The following is a 21,230-nucleotide window of genomic DNA, read 5'->3' on the forward strand; positions in this document are numbered from 1 at the left end:
AGAAGATCTTTTCCTGACTATTATTTTAAGAGGGAGGTTAATTCGAGAGTTCAGACAAAACAGAGCGAGACACATTTAAACAGCTATTTTGTACCATTTCTGTAGGCACATAAAAACAGGCTGCCATCAAAGGGCTACTTCTTAACTAGAATTAAACTGCTTGGCATAAAGCATTATCAGCTTTTTTTGCTTTCTGCAAGACCACATTTCAGCCTATTGCTTTAGAGGAGCGATGGCTGTCTGCGCACACACAGCCCTGCACCAAACCTTTCCCAGGATGGGCTCCTGGGTGCTGCTGACGGGACCATCTCCTCCCCAGACATTGCTCCGCATCCCATGGGATCGGTGTTTTGAACAACCCTGGAGCAACCCCACTGAGTCCCCCCCAAGCTAGGATTTCCCCCGGCTGCGGCTCCCCACCAAACCGCCCCTGCGGAGTTTCACGCAGGCACCCAAACCTTATTCACCACGCTGCACCGGCTGGCACGACCCAAAGGTTTCCTCCCTAAAAGCAAGCCGGCAGTTAGTTTTGAAGACCAGTAGCGAGCATTAAAGCAAGAGCTTTGTGGACTCCCTGCTGTGTCGTCGTCGTCGTCCCCCCGCAATTTTGATTTGGTGACGGGAATATTTTAAGTGATTGCTTCTGCTGCTAGATTTTACACCGCCACTCTGTCACTGCATGCCTAAGTTATGGCAGAAATATATATTTAACATTCCTGCCTGCATGGTGCTAAAGTCTCCAACCGTAACATTGCACAGCCATCCTCCCCGACTGTGCTGAATTACCTTCATTAAATATATAAATGGAACAGCAGCCACGTTTATTTCAACATACATGATTTCACTCCACACCTCGGTACTTAAAATAACGATCTGCATTCAAGTGGCATCTTTTGACAGCTGAACTCCAACTGTTTTACAGACGTTCAGGACCTCAGACCTCCTTAACCTTACTTGATAGGCCTCGTATCATTAACTGCCACATTTCCTGACCATAAAAAAACAAAAGAAAGACACCCCCCCAGGCACGAGGAGATGAAGAGGGCTGCTGTCCAAGGCTGGGCAGAGGGCCTGGGGGAGAGCCAGGATGGGCTGGCAGTTCCCCATCCCATCCCCTGCCCATAACGCCATTCCGCTGCTCTGCACTAAAGTGACACCTGAAGCACAAAGACAATTTTGCAAGCCATTATGAGCTCCTGAAAACAAAACAAAGAAGCTTAGAGCAGAAAAATCCCCTCTCAGCCATATGCCAGAGCGGCTGGCATGATGCTATAACAAAGCCCAATCTCCCAATAAAAAACTCCATCACGATAACCTCAACCTGACCCGCAGGACAGAGCTGGATGCAACTGCATCGCTTCAGCATCCTTGATCAGCCACAGGCATCACCTCTTGCATTTGCAGCTTTGCGTTCTCCCATTAGCATGATCACACACACAGGTTGTTAGATATATTCAGCAAGTCGTTGAAGGAATATGTGGATGAGCTGCTTTATAAACAGGGTAAGCGGTGCAACACTGTTATTCTGCAGAGCTGGAATTTATGTTCTTTACTAAGTACAGAGTGCTTACAATTTATCAGCAGAGCATTTTAAGTAAACAGCACTAAACACTTAAAACTCAGCAGCCAGTGGCTAGAATGGAGTACTTCCAGTACGGGTTATTGGCATCATCTTTTTCTCCAGCAGAGACGTCGCGTTTGGCATCTATTAACAGGGTTTGCATTATTTATTAACCTGCACCAAGAGTCATTTCCAACTAGCAGGCAAGTGGACAATTTATTTTGGTGCACAACCCTTCTGTCAAGTTTCACAACAACTCCTTAGTTAACAAGTCAATAAACCAGCCGCAAAATCGAGCAGAAGGGTTGTGAGATCCCCTTTGTCACAGGGTGACAAGGGGGAGGCCGAGCACTGCAAAAAAAGGGTGCCAGGGCACAAGAGGGTGCAACCACTCTGCATATAGAGGGTTGAGCAGGGGGGTCTACAGAGAAAAGTGATTCCCAAAACCACTGGCACAGGCCGATGCTTTTCTTCCAATGATGTCAAATTGAATTTACACCAGCTACATGGAAAAGCTAAAAAAAAAAAAAAGACATTTTTTAACCATTTCAGATTAAGGTTCCTCACATGAGAAGCAATCCTTGGACAACACAGAGGTGCCCAAACCCCAGGTGACAGAACCTGGCTCTGTCCAGGGATGGTGAACGGAGATCTCACCTCCTTGTCACAAAAGCAAATCACTGGAGCTTCAGCTATCCCTGGGGTCAGGCTGAGGAATAAAGCACAAAGAAGTGACTGAAGGAGATTAAGGCAACACTCACCAGCTCAGCCCGGGCACGCTGCCTCCCAGAGCAAACCCATCGGAACGGTCCCTCCGTACCCCACACAACGCAACCGCTTTGCAGGAGGCACAACACTGGGTTACAGAATGACCTTGAAGAAATTACTAACACCTATAAAATATTTTACTGCACCAATTTAACCTTAAATAATGCAGAAAATGGCTTTTCACCTCAGCAGATCATTTTATTAAGTGTTAGTTCTGTGCTAGAGAGGAGAAGAGAGCGCTGAGCCCCTGTTGTGATGACACGACAGTCTAAAGGACCACACAGAAAAGGGGACCAAGCCCCAGGAAGAAGTGCTCAGCTTCCACCGTGTGATGTTATTCCCATTTAGAAGAAAGCTTTAATATGAGGATGTGCCACCTCCGCACTGAAACAGGGAGGAAGATGGCAGAAGGGAGAGGGCAGAGGCTGAGCAGAGCATCCCTCCACTAACTACCTGGGAAACAATAAATGGGTAGCCTGTATCTGTTCCTCATCCCACCAGGAGATGCCCAAACAAACCACCCACAACAGCTTACAATTGAAACGGAGATAACTTTGAGACTGCAGACCGCGTTTATTTCTCCTTCTGGACTTGAATGGTAACAGAAGTGCCACAGATAACCACTTATTTGTATTTAAAGCCCATTTAGAGCAAACAGGGAATCAAATATGCAATATTCTTCCATTTTTTAAAAAATAAAGTGATGTCAAATACTTTCAATTGCCACTTACCAAGCCACAAGACAGGGCTGTAAAAGTTATTTTTATTTACTAATGCTACACGACAACTCGATAATGAGCTTTTAATTAAAATCTATTTCTGTTAACCACCGAGGAGGCCAAAAACGCACCCAGGCATAACAACGCAGATGGTGCAGCCAAGCACATTTCGTGGTGTCTGCCCAAGACAGAGACAGAGTGGGGTACATGGGACAACAAGCTGCTGCGGCTCTGGCCAGCCGGCACTGAAGCAAGCGGGAGAGGTGGAGGGGACAACAACCGACGATGTCCCAAAGCCTCACCTCTAAGAGCTACGGGGTCAGCAGCTTAATGCAGGCGAAGAAGCTCCAAGAGGCCGAGAGAAGGATCTCGGTTCCTCCAGGGACCTCTGGCCTTCCTATACCAAGGATGCATAGAGATAAAACGTTAGACGGAGCCATCTCCGTGCTGCTGTCGCATGCTCTGCAGTACAGCACACTCCTCCTCGCCCCGGGAAGGACCGAGCAGGCTAGCGATCACAGAGCCAAGCCTTACCTCTGTGCCAGAGCCGACTGCTGACAGACACCAGGTATTTCAGCACAAGCCTGCCCTGCTCTAATGATCTTTTGCACGCTGATGCAGTCTGAAACCAGACAGCTTACCCCAGGGAAAGCCGAGCTAGGCTTTAAGAAGCCGGCGTTGTCAGCCTTAGGACAGAGGGTTAGCCTTGCCCTGGCAATGGCAAGTTTACCTCTGAATGAAGCAAGGCTAACCACGTATACTGTCAAATGCCTCTCTTCCAACCTTAAGGGCCGTTTGATTTTGTAAGAGTGCTGCCTCCCAGCTTCAAGTAGACTGTTTCCAGGGCTGCTTCCCTGTTCAAGTACTTTCAATTTCAAGAACCACCTATTTGAAAGGCACTGCCTGTACAAAGGAGAAGGAAAAAAAAAGAGAGGTATTAAACGGCATCAAAACTAGAGCCTATACACCGAAAGAGAAAGATTTTCTATCCCAAATGCCTTCCCTCCTTCCCCTTTGCATCAACACACCTCCTCCGGATTAACCAGAGACTGAGGATTGACAGCAGTTTTGAACCATCATTGGAGGGAGCCGGATAACACAGAGTTTCATAACCAGCTTAGAAGAGGCTGCAGTGGGACACACGGGATCCAGAGAGCGTTTCAGATGCAGGGTGCAGGCAGAGAGAAGCCAAAGAGGATCTGTGTTCATAATAAGTCCCACGTGACTTGCGCACAGCTTAAGGGAATGCAGAACTGAACCGCATCAAGCGAGACATCTCTGAAAAATTAATTCCCAAATGACACTGTTGTGAATCAGCAGAATTTCTGACTCTTTTTGGCATAAACCCCTCCAAGACATGAAGTGAGAAAACAGCCCTTACCTGCCGCGTCTCATATTTTAAGAGAGATCAGCAGCAACCAAACAGCACCGAGCGCTCGCAGAGAGCCGACGCAGGATCAGCGCAGATGGGCACGCTAAGGAACCAGAACATTGACTTGACAGCTGGTATCCCAACAATTTACTGAAGATCATTTTGTAGCTGAGGGGGATTATTTCTCTCAGCTTTTTAAAATAGCTGTTACTGCCCACAGATTCGTCTTTTCCAGTTAACTTTCTGCCTGCTTGCAGAAGCTTAGCAGCATTGAGAGAGGTCACTGCCCCTACTAGCATCACTGAGCTGCTGCTAAACATTTAACCAGGGATGGAAGGATCTTTATAAAACTGCTTCCAAGCATCCTGTGACACAGAAAGAAGCTGGGGGCACTCCACTCCCTGGTTTCCTTCTCTTGCCTTTTTATTTTGGTGCAGTGACTGGACAGAGCTCAAAACTCGACCCTGATTTACTGTGCCAGCTCTTACTCAAAACCTTATTTGGCCCCAGATTTTCACCACCAAATCTTCACTTGCTCTCATTTCAGAGGATGAACTTTTGCAACTGAGCTACATAACTCCCTATGCCTGTTAACAAAGAGACTAACGCTTGGCCACATGCTGCTGAAATTGGGTCTCGTCTACTTACAAGCAAAGAGAAAAGCTTTACAACCAACGTCAGCCAACTGGCCCTGCACCGAGTGGGGCACTGGGCTAAAAAAGATCCCTTCCAACCAAGATTATTCTCTGGACAGAGTGGAACAGCTTAAGCAGTGAAGCAGTAACAGGATGCATGTTTAGACCAGCAAATACGTCAGTCCAAACTTGCCTCTTCTTGCTGCTTGAATACTTAAACTCTTTCTCTAGGTTGGCTGTAAAGCTTTTCCATTCATTCTTCTCTTAAGACCCGCAGAAGCTCCTGCTGTGAAGGGATTAAGCTTGGAAAGCAGCTGGGTGGCTAGCTGCACCTTGGTGGAGTAACCATCCCTGCAAAAGTTTCAGGCCCAAGATCACAGGCACGACAGAAAGGGCTAAAAAAACCCCATGCCCTTCAGAAAAGGTGCTGTGGCTCCAGAGACAGAGAGCCACTAACCCGACTGATCACTGCAAGAGGAAGAAATGGGCAAAGACATGCACAAGACCAAAATAAAGATTGATGGGTTCTTCTATCAGCCAGGGAACTTGGTTCTTGGAGGAAAAAAACTGCACATCAGAGTGGGTGAGACCAAGCTGACACCAGCCGCACTACGCCACTGCCATCCCACCGGAGGGACGGGATGAACGATGCCTTGGAAGACACGGACTCAAAAATATCACAGGGCTTTAAGATGTTATGCCAGAGATAATGGATAACCGACTACCTCATCTAGAGAGGCACCGCCAAAATCACATTACCTTTGCCACATCAACTGCTTTAATTTGGTTCAGGGCCACTGTCAGCAAGTTGCACCATCGGGGTGGCAACGGCAGAGGAAACCATTGGGCATGGCAGCCTCCTGGCACTCGCTCTGAAGTGACATCAAGCCATTAGTGCAAGTACCACACCCTGGCAAGCTCTGCTTTACGCTACTGCTGCTTAAAATAGCTTCCCGAATCGGTACTCAAGCAGTGTACGGCCCATTGCCGTGTTAATCGCAAGAGAACATCAACAATAAATGTCTTTCAACAAGGTTTCTCCTGCTCTGCTTTCCAAGCACAGAAAGCCGAGGGACTGCCCGGGCTATTTGAGGGTGTTGTCAGGAAGGTGAGGCAGCTAGGGATTGGTTTAAGATGGAGATTTTAAGAGCTATGCAAATGTCTATCCTGCCTCAAGATGTTATCAATTAATTAGGTACCAGGCTCAAACAGCCACCATGGAAGTAAAATAAATAAATAAATAAAAGAATACATTCACTTTGTATCTTCAAGATTTCCCCAAAAAAATGATAAGTCTTTAAAGTGAAACCCCAACTGTGATTATTAAACTTCATCGCCATGTTAGAAAGATTAAGATTTCATTTCCATGAATTATTTTAGATTTAGGCTCAATTTAGAGACATCATTTGCAGAGTAAACAGATGCAAAGCAGGTTTAATCTCTTAAAATACACAGCTGGGAATTTCTACGGGGCAGACTGAAAAATTAACACAGAAAACCAAGGTCTCCCCCAGCTACTGTGGTGTTGGTGGGGTCAGAAGAAGGAGGACTGCTGGGGCAGGAGTCGGAGCTCTACAGTTTGCACCGAGTGACCTTCAGTCCAGCCCCGAGTGCCAGCCATCAGGCCAGAGCAGGTTACATCTTACACCCCACAGCCTCCACCATTTCCAGCTGCCTGGCCAGCCTAGAGGTCTCGAGTCTCTGCTGTCACCGCCTCGAGGTGAGGACGTCACCTCTGTCCTGCACGGCAGGGCTGGGAACCCTAACTCGTGACAACACAGGGCACAACTCAAGAGCTCAGAAACAAAGTTTAAAGAAAAAAACATCAGTTACATTAATCTCACACAGAAAAGCCACTACAGCAAAGCACCGATTGCTTAAATGTGTTTACCAGCAACGTGATCAATACCTGTCCAGGAAGCCACTGGTTGAGCTGTGCTGAAGACCAGCACGTGTAGCATCAGCCTCCCCAGAATGGCCACACGCCCCCTGGACCACTCACCAGCCACGCATCCAGCTTCTGAAGAAGAAAAATGGGGGAGACAGCAACATGGCAATGCTTGGAGCAAGGCTGGGAGCGCAGAGGTTGGGCAGAGAGACGAGCGGTGGCAACTTGCAACGGGGTGCAGGGAGGATGGGGTTTTCTGGAAGTGGATGGGATGGAGGGCACGGCAAGACGGCATGCAGGATGACAGAAATCATCCTCTGCCTGGACCACAGCCTCTCCTTCCCGGGGACCTGCAGCCCCAGCACGCAGAGGAATTTCCTGCTGCCCCATCCTGCTCCAAACACCCACCTCCCAGCTCCCAAGGCTCAAACAAACCGTGCTCCCCAGGACAGCTGCTGAGCAGCCAGGGCTCCCTAGCAAGGCTGTTTGGACGGGCAACCTGGGGTGAAGCCAAGGTGGCAGCGTGGATTAGGCAGCAAAACATTCATGCTCTCCCTCCTCCGCCTGCTCCGCTGCTATTTCCCATGGGCTTTGAAGCCTGAGGCAGGGAGCAGGCTTCAGCACACCGGGTGTGCAACAAAACCCAACCAGAGATACAATCCTGGGACTACTGGCCTTGCAGAGGAATTGCTGAACCCCCAGCTCATTCCCTCAGTGGAGCCAGGAGGTGCCCGTGGCCGAAGAGCAGCAACGGCAGAGAGGGAAGGGACAAGCACAGGCAGGTGAAGCCAAGAGGCAGCAGTGGTTCCCCCTACCCGGCTTGGCAGGGAGCGGCATGCCCCCAGGAGCAGGCTCCCAACGAGACCTCCAACAAGCCACCAGCTCTCCGTCCCTGTCAGCACGAGGTACCGCTCACAGGCCACAAAAACGCATCTCAAGAGCCCCCCGCTGCACCTCCTTCCGCTAATCCTCTAAAGAGTGTTTGTGCGGCAGAGGTTTCCCCCTCCCCAGCCTCCTGCTCGGATCAGCAGTCCTCCTTCCCGCCTGAAGGAGCCCACCACAATGAAACACACACAGATACTCGGGCAAACGTAGCGCTGCTTGCTCCTCTCCCATCTTGCCCTTTCAGGGCCTGAGCCCAGCAAACCTTCGGACAGGGGCTGGATCCCTTCAGGGAGGAGCACGGTCCTCCCCGACTCATCGACTCTCCCACCCCTTTGACTTTGACTGAGGCGGGGCAGCCGAGACCACCACGGGCGCAAGCTCTTCTCCTGGCTCCAGGTCTCACCGTGGGCTGCCGTGGCAAGGATCAAGCCAAGCCCTTCCCTGGGCCACCTTGCCACCCCCTCCCTCACATCAGCCCCAGCGACTCGAGGCCGCAGGGTGTGTCTGATCCGTCCGCAACATCAGGCGTTGGGCTTGGTGTACTTCTGCAGAGTCAGCAAGCCAAGGAGCTTTCCCCAGAGCCATACAACTACAAGACAAAGACAGGGGCAGAGACTTGGCCAGGGAGCTGGACTGCTCGAATAAAACTCGCACCTCAAGCTGAGCTGCACAGCTCTTGAATAAAACACACCTGGTCTGCAGCAAGCATGGTGTGAAAGAGCCCCATCACCCATCTGCACCCAACTACTTCCCTCCCCTCTGCTTGAGCGCTCTGCGCTGCAGGACGACGCCCGAATTCCCCCATGCATCCCTCGTGCGCTGGCTCTGACAAGATACAGGAGACCTGAGCAAGACCGTACATGCAGCTTGTGAGCTCCTTCCTGCGCTTCCAGAAGGGCTGGAGAAGTCTATCTGCAGCGACAAGCTTTTTTGGCAGGAACCTCCCTGAAAAGTCATCTGAAGATGCGTGGTCAAATCCCACCCGAGAGCGTTGCCTTACTGCTGCACAAACACCTTAATCCCAACATGAAACAACAAGCGACCGCACCATTAAAAAGAAGAATTACTTACTTTTCATCATACATTATTACTGGCAGCCTTGGAAAAACATGCAAGAACGGAGCCAGGACACTTAACCTCTCCTGGCAGCGCAACGGTGGGAAGCTCACAACATTACTGTCTAAAACAAATCCTTAATCCCTGGGAAAGGCAGAAAGTTCTTCAGAGCTGGCAACAGATTTCAAGAGTAAGAAAATTTATGACGACAAACGCACCTCAGCTTATGGGCACTGGAGTTCCATCAAGATTTGGACCAGACTAATGAAACACATAACTATTAAATAAAAAAGTTAAACTGGGTAGAGATGGCTTTCAATGTTTGTGTGTCCAATCGCTCTAGATCGGCTGAAAACACAGCAACAATAAACCAGACCCCCAAGGCCTGACAGCAACTGCCCAGAGGAGAATGTTTAAGAACAACCAAGGGCCCAAAACCAAAAAGAAAGCGTCAGAGAAAAACCAGAAACAACGGGTGCAGGCACCGGGACACAGCCCCCCAGGAACACCCCTCGTCCTCGGGACTGAGCTAACAACTCATCAAAACGTGACAATTTCGTTCTCGTGAGTTTGCGGAGCGCTTCGAGTGGGACCCTTGCGGATTCAAGCCTCGCCACCTGGAATACCGCAAGGCCCGGCCTCCTCGCGACAGCCACCACGCAGTGGGCGCCTTCAGCTGCGACGGCAAAATAAACCTGAATTATAACCGGAATAAACCTGAATTATAACCGGAATAAACCTGAATTATGGGCCAGGCATGCCCGCACCCCGCTGTCCCACCCGTGCAGCCCCCCAGCGGTCACTCCGTGACCGTGTACCTCCCACGGGGGGGCCGGGGGAGCCCACTCAGGGCAGGCCTGAGGCGCCCCCCCCACCCCCCAGCACCCGGGACACCGGGCCGCAGCCCACCCCCTCCCCGCTCCCACCGGCGGCCCGGCCCCACAGCCGGGCTTAGGCCCGCTGCCGGCCCAGAGGAAGCCCCCGGGGCGAGCGGGGAGAGGCCGCGGAAGGCGGCGGCAGGGGACGCGGCCCACCTCAACGGGACCCCCCCCCCTCCCGGCCCGGGAGCCCCGTCCCGTCCCGTCCCGCCGCCGCCGCCGCCCACGGCGGTCACCTCGCAGCTGAACTCCATCTCGGCGTCCATGGTGGCGATGCGCACCGTGAAGGTCTTGGGTTGCTTTCTCTTCAGCGAGCTGAAGCTCATGCGGGACGCGATGGCCCCGGCCATGGCGGGGGGAGGCGGCTCAGCGCGGCGGCAGCGCCATGGCGGTGGGGAGGGCCCGGGCCCCCGCCGCTCCGGGCCGCGCCGAGCTGCGCCCCGCCCTCGCCGCCCCGCTATTGGTCCCGCGCCGGCCTAGTCCCGCCCCCGCCACGCGGGTGGAGCGGCGCGGCAACCAACGGGAAGACCTGTGATGGAGGAGAGGGAGCGGGAGCGGCGGTGACTGGAGAAAGCGGAACGCCGCTCAAAGGAAGGGGGCGGGGAGAGGCGAGGCCACCTCCCAGCGCAGCGTGAGGCGAGCGGTGGGGAGGAGCGGTGGCGCCCCCTGGCGGCGGGCGGAGCGGGCGGCACCCCGCGCCTTGACGTGCTCGGGAGGGGCGGGGCGTCAGGCGCATGAGTGGCAGGCGGCGGGCGGGACGCGGACGGGCACTAGGACCCGCTGTCCCGGGACTCCCCCGCCCCGGGCGGGCGCTGCCCAGTTCGGCCCCGGGGCGGGTGGGGGGGGGAAACTGGGACCAGCGGGCGGGGACACGGGGAGGGACTGGGACCGGGACCGGGACCGGGATAACGGGACCGGGACCAGGACCGGGACAACGGGACCGGGACCGGGATAACGGGACTGGGACCGGGATAACGGGACCGGGACCAGGACCGGGACAACGGGACTGGGACCGGGATAACGGGACAGGACCGGAACCAGGACCGGGATAACGGGACTGGGACCGGGATAACGGGACCGGGACCAGTACTGGGACAACGCGACAGGACCGGGACCAGTACCGGGATAACAGGACTGGGATAACGGGACCGGGACCAGTACCGGGACAACGCGACGGGACCGGGACCAGCACCGGGATAACGGGACTGGGATAACAGGACCGGGACCAGTACCGGGATAACGGGACTGGGACCGGGATAACGGGACCAGGACCAGCACTGCGATAATGGGACAAGACCAGGACCAGTACTGGGATAACGGGACAGCACCGGGACCAGTACTGAGATAACGGACCAGTACCGGGATAACAGGACGGGACTGGGACCAGTGGCGGGATAACAGGAGTGGGACTGGAGGGCCAGGACCAGCGCTGGGATAGCGGTATGGGACTGGGACTGGGACTAGCACTGGGTAATGGGATGGGACTGGGAGCAGAACCAGCGCTGCGGTAATGGAACTGGGAACGGGGAACGGGGACCGGCACTGGGGGGATAGGATGGAGACTGGGACCAGCACCGGGGGGAGAGAACAGGACTGGGACCCGGGTCAGCATCAGGACGGCAGGGTGGGACTGAGACCAGTACTGGGATAACGGGATGGGACTGGGACCAGTACTGGGATAACGCGATAGGACTGGGACCAGCATGGAGATAATGGGATGGGACTGGGACCAGTACCGGGATAACAGCATGGGACTGGGACCAGCATGGAGATAACAGAATGGGACTGGGACCAGTACTGGGATAACAGCATGGGACTGGGACCAGCATGGAGATAACGGAATGGGACTGGGACCAGTACTGGGATAACAGGATGGGACTGGGACCAGCATGGAGATAACGGAATGGGACTGGGACCCATACTGGGGTAATGGGATGGGACTGGCACCAGCATGGAGATAGTGGGATGGGACTGGCACCAGTGCTGGGATAACGTGATGGGACTGGGGTCAGTACTGGGGTAATGGGATGGGACTGGGACCAGCATGGAGATAATGGGATGGGACTGGGACCAGTACTGGGATAACGCGATGGGACTGGGACCAGCATGGAGATAATGGGATGGGACTGGGACCAGTACTGGGATAACAGCATGGGACTGGGACCAGCATGGAGATAACGGAATGGGACTGGGACCAGTACTGGGATAACAGGATGGGACTGGGACCAGCATGGAGATAACGGAATGGGACTGGGACCCATACTGGGGTAATGGGATGGGACTGGCACCAGCATGGAGATAGTGGGATGGGACTGGCACCAGTGCTGGGATAACGTGATGGGACTGGGGTCAGTACTGGGGTAATGGGATGGGACTGGGACCAGCATGGAGATAACGGGATGGGACTGGGACCAGGACTGGGACCAGTACTGGGATAACGGGATGGGACTGGGACCAGTACTGGGGTAATGGGACTGGGACCAGCATGGAGATAACGGAATGGGACTGGGACCCGTACTGGGATAACGGGACAGAACTGGGACCAACTCAGCGTTACTGGGATGGCAACTGGGACCAGCGTGCGATAACGGGACGGGCCTGAACCCCGGCAGGAGCAGGCAGGGGAAGGGGACCGGCAGGGGGCGAGAACCCCCCCGAACCCCCCCGGACCCCCCCAGCCGGCCGGGGGGGACCCCCAGCGTCCGGGGAGCAGCGGCCGCCCCCGCAGCCCGGGCAGGGGAAGAACGGGCCCTCTGTCCCCGCGGGGACAACGGGGACATTGACGGGCCCCCCCGGCCCCCCCCCGCTCTCCGCTGTCCCCGTAGGACCCCCATGGCAGACGGCGACGAGCCCCCCCGCCGGGCCCCCGCTGACACCCACGGCCCTGGCACCCAGGTGGGCACGCGGGGGGGGGGTGTGGGGGCCCAAGGGTGCTGGGGGGGGGGCATGGGGACCTATGGGGGGGCATAGGGGACCCAAGGGGGGGGGCTGGGGGGGGGTCGTGGGGAGTTAGGGAGGGGGCTGGGGTACCCAAGGAAGCTCGGGGTGGGGGGGGCAAGGGGGGACCCAAGGGTGGTTGGGGGGCTGGGGGGGTATGGGGAGGTTTGGGGGGGGCATGGGGGATCCAGGGGGGAGGTCAGGGGGGCTGGGGGGACCATGGGGAACTTTGGGGGGGTCGTGGGGGACCTAAGGGAGGTCAGGGGGGCTGGGGGGGCCATGGGGAGCTTTGGGGGGGGTCAGGGGGGCCTAAGGGAGGTCAGGGGGGCTGGGGGGTCCATGGGGAGCTTTGAGGAGGGGATGGGGGGCCCAAGGGAGCCCTGGGGAGCTCGGGGGGGTCATTGTGGGGTGTACAGGTGAATTGGGGTAGGGGGGCTGGGAGGGACCAGGACAACCCCGGGGGGGGGGCCCCTCGGAGCCCCCGCTCTGGGTGAAGCCCTTGCCCAGCCCTGCCGGCCCGTGCCCCGGGTCCATGCCTTCGGAAAGGGGGGGCAGGCGCTGCGCAGGGACCCCCGTGCCCCCCCCGCCATGCGGGGCTGGCTGCACAAGCAGGTGGGGGGGGGGGGGACAGGGGAGGTTATGGGGTGGGGAGATCCAGGGGGGGTGTAGGGGGTTTAGGGGGTGCTGGGGGGGTATGGGATTCGGGGGGATCTGGGGGGGGTGCTGGGGGGCATACAGGGTTTGGGGGGTCTGGGGTGGGGGGAGTGCTGGGGGGTATGGGGTTTGGGGGGTCTGGGGTGGGGGGAGGCTTGGGGGTATGGGGTTTGGGGGGTCTGGGGTGGGGGGAGGCTTGGGGGTATGGGGTTTGGGGGTCTCGGGTGGGGGGAGTGCTGGGGGGTATGGGGTTTGGGGGTCTCGGGTGGGGGGAGTGCTGGGGGGTATGGGGTTTGGGGGTCTCGGGTGGGGGGAGTGCTGGGGGAGGGTTATGTGTTTTGGGGGATCGGAGGGGGGGGGCATCTGGGGTGGTGGTGGGGTTATGGGGCTTGGGGGGGTTATGGGGTTTGGGGTGGTTATGGGGTTTGGGGGATCAGAGAGGGTTTGAGGGGTCTGGGGTCGATGGGGATGCTGGGGGGGGGGGGTTATGGGGTTGGGGGGATCGGAAGGGGTTGGGGAGCTTGGGCAGCAGGGGGGCCGGGGGGGTGATAGGCTGGGGGGGGCTCAGCCCCGTCCCCCTCCTCCAGGACAGCTCGGGGCTGCGGCTCTGGAAGCGCCGCTGGTTTGTACTGGTCGATCTCTGCCTCTACTACTACCGGGGTGAGGGGGGGGCCGGGGGGGGCTGGGAGGGTAGGACACCCTGGTGGCATGGGGACCTGGGGGTGAGGGGGGGCTTGGGTGACCTGGGGTCCCTGGGGGGGGGAATTGGGGGTCCCTGGGGGCATCAGGGATCCTGGGGGATTGGGGGTCCCTGGGGGGGGTCAGGGCTCCTGGGGGGATTGGGGGTCCCTGGGGGGTTAGGGATCCTGGGGGATTGGGGGTCCCTGGGGGGATTGGGGGTCCCGGGGGGGGTCAGGGATTCTGGGGGGATTGGGAGTCCCTGGGGGGATTGAGGGTCCCTGGGGGGGGTCAGGGATCCTGGGGGATTGGGGGTCCCTGGGGGGATTGGGGGTCCCTGGGGGGGTCAGGGATCCTGGGGGGATTGGGGGTCCCTGGGGGGTTAGGGATCCTGGGGGATTGGGGGTCCCTGGGGGGATTGGGGGTCCCGGGGGGGGTCAGGGATTCTGGGGGGATTGGGAGTCCCTGGGGGGGTCAGGGATCCTGGGGGATTGGGGGTCCCTGGGGGGATTGGGGGTCCTTGGGGGGGTCAGGGATCCTGGGGGATTGGGGGTCCCGGGGGGGGGTCAGGGATTCTGGGGGGATTGGGAGTCCCTGGGGGGATTGAGGGTCCCTGGGGGGGGTCAGGGATCCTGGGGGATTGGGGGTCCCTGGGGGGGTCAGGGCTCCTGGGGGGATTGGGGGTCCCTGGGGGGATTGGGGGTCCCGGGGGGGGTCAGGGATTCTGGGGGGATTGGGAGTCCCTGGGGGGGGTCAGGGATCCTGGGGGATTGGGGGTCCCTGGGGGGATTGGGGGTCCCTGGGGGGGTCAGTGATCCTGGGGGATTGGGGGTCCCTGGGGGGATTGGGGGTCCCTGGGGGGGTCAGGGATCCTGGGGGGATTGGGGGTCCCTGGGGGGTTAGGGATCCTGGGGGATTGGGGGTCCCTGGGGGGGATTGGGGGTCCCTGGGGGGGTCAGGGATTCTGGGGGGATTGGGAGTCCCTGGGGGGGCCAGGGATCCTGGGGGATTGGGGGTCCCTGGGGGGGGTCAGGGATTCTGGGGGGATTGGGGGTCCCTGGGGGGATTGAGGGTCCCTGGGGGGGGTCAGGGATCCTGGGGGATTGGGGGTCCCTGGGGGGATTGGGGGTCCCTGGGGGGGTCAGGGATCCTGGGGGGATTGGGGGTCCCTGGGGGGTTAGGGATCCTGGGGGATTGGGGGTCCCTGGGGGGGATTGGGGGTCCCGGGGGGGGTCAGGGATTCTGGGGGGATTGGGAGTCCCTGGGGGGGTCAGGGATCCTGGGGGATTGGGGGTCCCTGGGGGGGGTCAGGGATTCTGGGGGGATTGGGGGTCCCTGGGGGGATTGGGGGTCCCTGGGGGGGGGTCAGGGATTCTGGGGGGTTTGGGAGTCCCTGTGGGGATTGGGCGTCCCTGGGGGGGGTCAGGGATCCTGGGGGATTGAAAGTCCCTGGTGGGTTAGGGATTCTGGGGGGATTGGGGGTCCCTGGGGGGGGTCAGGGATCCTGGGGGATTGGGGGTCCCTGGCGCATTTGGGGCTCCCTGGGGGTCTCTGAGGTCTGGGAGGCCCTGGGTGGTTTGGGGGCAGCTGGTGGACCCAGAGGAGGTCCCTGACATCCCCCCGATCGTGCTGGGGGTCTCGGGGTGCCAATGGGGGATCCCTGTGGGTTCCCCCCCCCCCCAAGACCCCTCTGCCCCCCCAGACAGCAGCGAGCAGCAAGTGCGGGGCGGCCTCCCCCTGCCCGGCTACGAGATCCACGTCCTGCCCCCAGCCCCCCGAGCCCCCCGATTCCTCTTCACGGTCAGCCCCGTCTCCCTGACTCCCCAAACCTGGGGGTACCCTGGGTGATGGGGACAAGGCCCGGACGCCTGGGTGCCATCCACCATGGACCCCCCCCATCTGTAGGCTGAGCACCCCGGGATGCGAACGTACTGTCTGGGGGCCGAGACCCCCGAGGAGCTGAACGCCTGGGTCTGCGCCCTGCGCCAGGGCGCATCGCCCCTGCCCGGGTGAGCGGGGTGCTGGGGGGCACCGGGGGGCCTGGGTGCATGGGGAGGGGGGTATGGGGTGCCTGGGTAGTGGGGAGGTTGGCGTAGGTTTGGAGGATCGCAGGGGCAGGAGGTGGGGGGGGGGGTCAGGGGGGGGGAGAGAGGGTTTGGGGAGTCTAGGAGGGTCACAGAGAGTTTTTTGGGGGGTGTCTGTGGGAGTCACAGAGGGTTTGGGGGGGGGGCTGGAGGGCAGTTAACTTCTTAACCCCTCTTGCTTCCCCCCCCCAGGTCCCCCCGCTCCCTCTCCCTGCAGATGCCCCAGGAACCCCGGGGTGCTGGTGCCCCTTCACCCCTGTTGCCTGCCCACCCGGGTGAGGATCTGGGGAGCCCCCCTACTCCCCCTCCTCGCCGCCCACCAGTCCCTCCACTGCCCCCCAGCAAGGTGAGCTTGGTGGGGGACCACTGGGGTGCTGACCCCCCCCAGGGTGACCCCAAACTAGCCTCCTCCCCCCAAATCTGTGACATTTGGGGGCTGGGGGGTGGGTGGAGTAGGTACCCCAACCTAACCCCAGGCGCACCCCAAGCTGCTCTGACACCCTCTGTCCTGGGGTCCCATAGGTGGTGGGGTGCCCCATGGGTGCTGGCGGGTGCCATGGTACCCCCGGGAGCAGCAGCTGAGGGGTCTGTCCAGGGTGGCACCCCCATACCCACTGCGGGGGGTTCTGGGGGGCCCTGTTACCCCCTCCAGCAGAGTACCTGGGCGACCGCCAACACCCCAGGGTAGGGCACCCCACAGGGCTATGGGGCAGGAGGGGCAATAGGCCAGGCTGGGGGGCTATGGGGCAGGATGGGGGGTCTAGGGGGTGCGAGGGGGCTGGGGGGTGGGAGGGCGCTATGGGGCAGGCTGGGGGGGCTGGGGAGTGGGGGGGGCTATGGGGCAGGCTGGGGGGCCTGGGGGGTGGGAGGGGGCTATGGGGCAGGCTGGGGGGGCTGGGGGGTGGGAGGGCGCTATGGGGCAGGCTGGGGGGGCTGTGGGGTGGGAGGGCGCTATGGGGGGAAGCCGTGGGGCAGGAGCAAGCAGCGGGCGCCCCGTGTCCTCACGGCAGGCGCCCCTACCCCAGGAAGAGGCCCCGTCCCGGGGGGTGCCCTGCGGGACAAAGGACACCCGGGGGGGGCCGCGGGGGCCCCCCGTGGGCGCCGCTGCCGCCGCAGCAGGTGGGTCCCGATCCCGGTCCCGATGCCGGTCCCGGTCCCTGTCCCAGTCCGGGGCGCTCCCGCCGGCGGGACGCCCCCCAGCCCCGCCCCATCCTGACCCCGCCTCCCCTAGGGAGGAGCCCGAGGGAGCTCCGCCCTCCTGAAGCAACCGGCAGGGATGAAGCGGAGCGAGACACCGCGGCCAATCAGACACTGCTCTCTCCAACTGACTCTTCTCATTGGCTGCTAACATCCGAGGGCTCGGATGGGGCTCTGCCCTACCCGGGCACCGCCCCCCCACCGTCAGCCAATGAGACCTCGTCCTGGCATCGGGCGGGGGCGAGTGGGCGGGGTTCAGGGCGAGAAGGTGTGGCCGGCCGCGGGGCTCGACGGCCAATCAGAATCACCCTTCTCCAGGCCAGCTTCTGAGAGAAGGGCGGGGTCGGACTGAGGGGTGGGGGGTTAGGGGTAGCGGGGAGAGAAGGGGCGGGGTTTCCCCTTAGCCACACCCCTCCACCCGCTAGGCCCCGCCCCGCTGCGGGGGAAGATGGCGGCGGCGTTGCGGTGGCTGCGGCGGGGCGGCGGCGGGGTCCCCGGTGGAGCGCGGTGAGCGGAGCCAGCCCGGCCCCCCCCCCCCTCCTCCCCAATTCCCCCACCTCCAGGCTCCGCGTCCCCGCTTCACCCCGATCCCGGTTCCCCTCAGCTGGGCCGAGGGGCCGCTCCCGGCGGACGAGGCCCCGGGGCCTGGCGCGGTGCCGGGCGGGCCCCCCCCGCCGTTGTTAATGTGTCACCGGGCGGAGCAGCCCGGCGGGCAAAGGTCCGGCCGGCAGTGCGGCCCTGGGGCGGGGGAAGGGCCCTGTGTGTGTGTGGCTGTGTGTCCGGCCCCCCCTCCGCGCCCCCCACAGCCCCCCCGGATTCTGCATCCTTCTGGGGTGGGGGGGGCACCGGCGAGGCTGGGCCGGTGTCGTGGGGCAGCGGGGTTGCCCCATGGAGGAGGGGATCGCCGCTGGCCGGAGTGGGTCCCTAGGGCTGAGGGGGATCCTTTTTTTTGGGGGGGGTGCCCTCCCCCCCCCCCCACGGGGCCAGCCCTGGCTCCGATCAGGGCGGAGTTGGCCAAAATCCCCCCCACACACACCCCCCGTCCTCTCCGGGCCTTCCTACGTTTTCCCCGCACACCCCCTACACAAACGGGCCAGGCGCTGCCATGCCTCGGCTCCCCCCCCCCGAGATGAACTGGATAAAACCCGGGGAAGCCCCCCCACTCCGCACGGACAGTGCTTCCCCGGCAGCAGGACGATGCGGGCAGCTGCCTGCGGAACCAGGAGAGCAGGACCGGCAGCAGCATGGCCTCTGGTTCCCGTTCGGCCCTCCAGCCGGTCACGTTTCCTCCAGCGAGGGGTGTCGGTGGGTGCTTGCCCCCCCCCCCAGGCCCACGGTGCTGACCCGCTGTCTCACAGGGGTTACTCAAGGGATGCCGAAGGCAGCTGGTTCCGCTCCCTCTTCGTGCACAAGGTGGATCCCCGCAAGGACGCACATTCCAACCTCCTCTCCAAGAAGGAGACCAGTAACCTCTACAAAATTCAGTGTGAGTGGCCCCGAAGGGAGGAAAGGGGCTGGGGGTGAACACAGAGGGGGTGCACCCTGCCGTGCTGGGCCACCCTCACCTGTGGGGACACCCCCTCCACCCCAGTTGCTCTGTCTTGGGTCCTGCTCCCACCCCAGAGCCTTGGCTCCCACCCCAGCAGCCCCTCTCTCTTCTCCCCGCAGTTCACAACGTGAAGCCGGAGTGCCTGGATGCCTACAACAGCCTGACGTGAGCCCCGCCGCGTGTTAGGGGGGGCTGCCTGGGATCCCGGCAGGGTCTTGGGGTGCTGCTGTGGACTGAGGGGAGTGGGAGGGCTTGTGCAGAGCTCCTCAAGACCCTGGGTGGGTCTGTGCCCCTGCTTCTTGCCTCAGTTTTCCTCCCTGTGAAATGGGTGCACCCCCTCAGGCTGCTCCAGGTCCCGTTAGGGCAGACCCTTCCATGCCCAGACCTGGGCTGGGTGGGCAGACGGGGGGATCGGGAGCGTTTTGGGGTGGCTGCTCCCCCCCCAGCTACCCTCCCCGTGCCCCCACAGAGAGGAGGTGCTGCCCAAGCTCCACTTGGATGCCGACTATCCCTGCGACTTGGTGGGGAACTGGAACACGTGGTATGGCGAGCAGGACCAGGCAGGTGAGGGCAGGCTGGCAGTCGCTCCCGGCGCCTCCGCTGCCGGAGGGGCTGAGAGCGAAGGTGAAGACCCCTGATTGTGCCAGGGGCTGGCTGTCACACAGGGGGAGAGGGGTGTGAGCTGCCGGGTGGGCTTTTGGGGTGCTGTCCCCCTTCCCCAGCCCCACACTGTCCTTCCAGTGCACCTCTGGCGCTTCTCAGGCGGGTACCCGGCCCTCATGGACTGCATGAACAAGCTCAAACAGAATAAGGTACCGCCGGGATCGGGGCGAGCTGCCCGAGCTCTGCCCCTCGCCTCTGCCTGACCCCCCCGGCCCGGGTCACGCTCGCCCCCACCCCGAAACCCCCGGCTGGGGCTGTCCCCAGGAGTACCTGGATTTCCGCAAGGAGAGGAGCCGGATGCTGCTGTCCCGCCGGAATCAGCTGCTCCTGGAGTTCAGTTTCTGGAACGAGCCCCTGCCCCGCCAGGGACCCAACATCTATGAGCTCAGGACCTACAAGTTGAAGGTGAGAGGCTGCGGGGGGCCAGCCTGCACCTCAGGGCGGCCTTTGGATCAACATACCTCTGGGGCGGTGGTCCTGCCTGGGGTTTTGGGAGGCAGTCCCCCAAATTCCTCCCTCCTCAGTGAAGAGACCCCAAGCAGGGGGAGCAGATGGGATCTGGCTGCTCACTCTGAATTTTTTTATTTTTTTTTCTCCTCTGTTTTCAGCCAGGGACCATGATCGAATGGGGCAACAACTGGTAAGTGACTGTTTTCCCAGCATAGAGGGAGCCAAGGTAGGAAAAGGTCCCCCTGGAGCAGGGGGGGGCTCTTGGGCAACTCCGCCCTCTATGTTTCTCCCCTGGAGCAGTAATGCTCCAAGTCCCTCCATGTTTCTCCTGCTGTGCGCCAGGGCTCGGGCCATTAAGTACCGGCAGGAGAACCAGGAGGCAGTCGGCGGGTTCTTCTCCCAGATCGGGGAACTGTATGTCGTGCACCACCTCTGGGGTAAGCAGGCTCCCCGCCACCCATGTCACCCCCTGGGTAACCCCGCCGTGGGGGCTGCGTGTGTGGGGGGGGGCCTGGGTGCAAGCTGTGTCCCTTCCCCGCAGCCTACAAGGACCTGCAGTCCCGGGAAGAGACGAGGAACGCGGCCTGGAGGAAGAGGGGCTGGGATGAGAATGTGTACTACACGGGTGAGTGGGACCCCCTGCCCACACTGGGGACCCCCTGCCCGCAGTGGGGACCCCCTGCCTTCACCTCGTTCTCACTTCCTTTTCCAGTCCCGCTGATCCGGACCATGGAGTCACGGATAATGATTCCTCTGAAGATCTCACCCCTGCAGTGAGCGGGGGTCTGCACCAGGCATCTGCCTGCACCCGGAGGGGCACGCTCCCTGCCTGCGCTCCCTGCCTGTGCCCCGGCCCTGCTGGGGAAGGGCTGGGGGTCTCTGCTTCCCCATAGCTCCTAGCTCTCCTTTCCCCCCCCACTCCATTTTGGGGTGCCTTGTGGGGGATGAGAGCGGGGAGGGGAAGGACGGGAGCCCCCCACCCTGCAGTGGGTCCCCATGTGTGGCAGGGGACAGCACTGCCTGGGGGGGCTGGGCAGACTGCAGAGATGAGTTGGGGGGGTCTTAATTATTCCTGATGGGCCCAGTGGGTGCCTTTCCTGCCAATTAAATATTTAATATGCCAAAGCCTGACCCTCTTGGGGGGGGAGGAGGGGGGGAGGGGGCTGGTGGTGCTCAGCCCCCAACCAGGTCTCACCCAGGATGGCATGGGTGCCCCCTGCACCAAGGGGGGGGCCACCCTGCACCAAAAGACTCCC

General features: G+C 60.3%; 3 protein-coding genes across 8 annotated transcripts in view; 2 read left to right on the forward strand and 1 right to left on the reverse strand.

Moving 5' to 3' along the window:
* Positions 1-10,182, reverse strand: part of NF2 (NF2, moesin-ezrin-radixin like (MERLIN) tumor suppressor) — a 50,357-nt gene extending 40,175 nt beyond the window's left edge. For all 6 annotated transcript variants that reach the window (XM_049805658.1, XM_049805659.1, XM_049805656.1 and 3 more), the window contains exon 1: positions 9,999-10,182. In XM_049805658.1, coding sequence (XP_049661615.1) covers positions 9,999-10,112 — 114 coding nt within the window. In that variant the 5' untranslated portion in view covers positions 10,113-10,182. The remainder of the gene's footprint in view (positions 1-9,998) is intronic.
* Positions 10,183-10,966: 784 nt separating this feature from the next.
* On the forward strand, positions 10,967-17,642 carry LOC126041097 (pleckstrin homology domain-containing family A member 4-like). The gene is made up of 10 exons (XM_049806368.1): positions 10,967-11,121; positions 11,153-11,202; positions 12,588-12,657; positions 13,207-13,311; positions 13,941-14,013; positions 15,734-15,831; positions 15,937-16,040; positions 16,308-16,461; positions 17,126-17,234; positions 17,347-17,642. The coding sequence occupies exons 3-10, from the start codon at positions 12,595-12,597 to the stop codon at positions 17,640-17,642; spliced, it is 1,002 nt and encodes a 333-aa protein (XP_049662325.1). The 5' UTR covers positions 10,967-11,121; positions 11,153-11,202; positions 12,588-12,594.
* A 51-nt stretch (positions 17,643-17,693) lies between these two features.
* On the forward strand, positions 17,694-21,099 carry NIPSNAP1 (nipsnap homolog 1). The gene is made up of 10 exons (XM_049805229.1): positions 17,694-17,819; positions 18,671-18,798; positions 18,981-19,026; positions 19,331-19,425; positions 19,603-19,673; positions 19,789-19,929; positions 20,133-20,164; positions 20,317-20,411; positions 20,516-20,599; positions 20,687-21,099. The coding sequence occupies exons 1-10, from the start codon at positions 17,761-17,763 to the stop codon at positions 20,749-20,751; spliced, it is 816 nt and encodes a 271-aa protein (XP_049661186.1). The 5' UTR covers positions 17,694-17,760; the 3' UTR covers positions 20,752-21,099.
* The last annotated feature ends 131 nt before the right edge of the window (positions 21,100-21,230 follow it).

The sequence above is a fragment of the Accipiter gentilis genome, chromosome 7 (genome assembly GCF_929443795.1).
Source record: "Accipiter gentilis chromosome 7, bAccGen1.1, whole genome shotgun sequence".
NCBI classification, from domain to species: Eukaryota; Metazoa; Chordata; class Aves; order Accipitriformes; family Accipitridae; genus Astur; species Astur gentilis.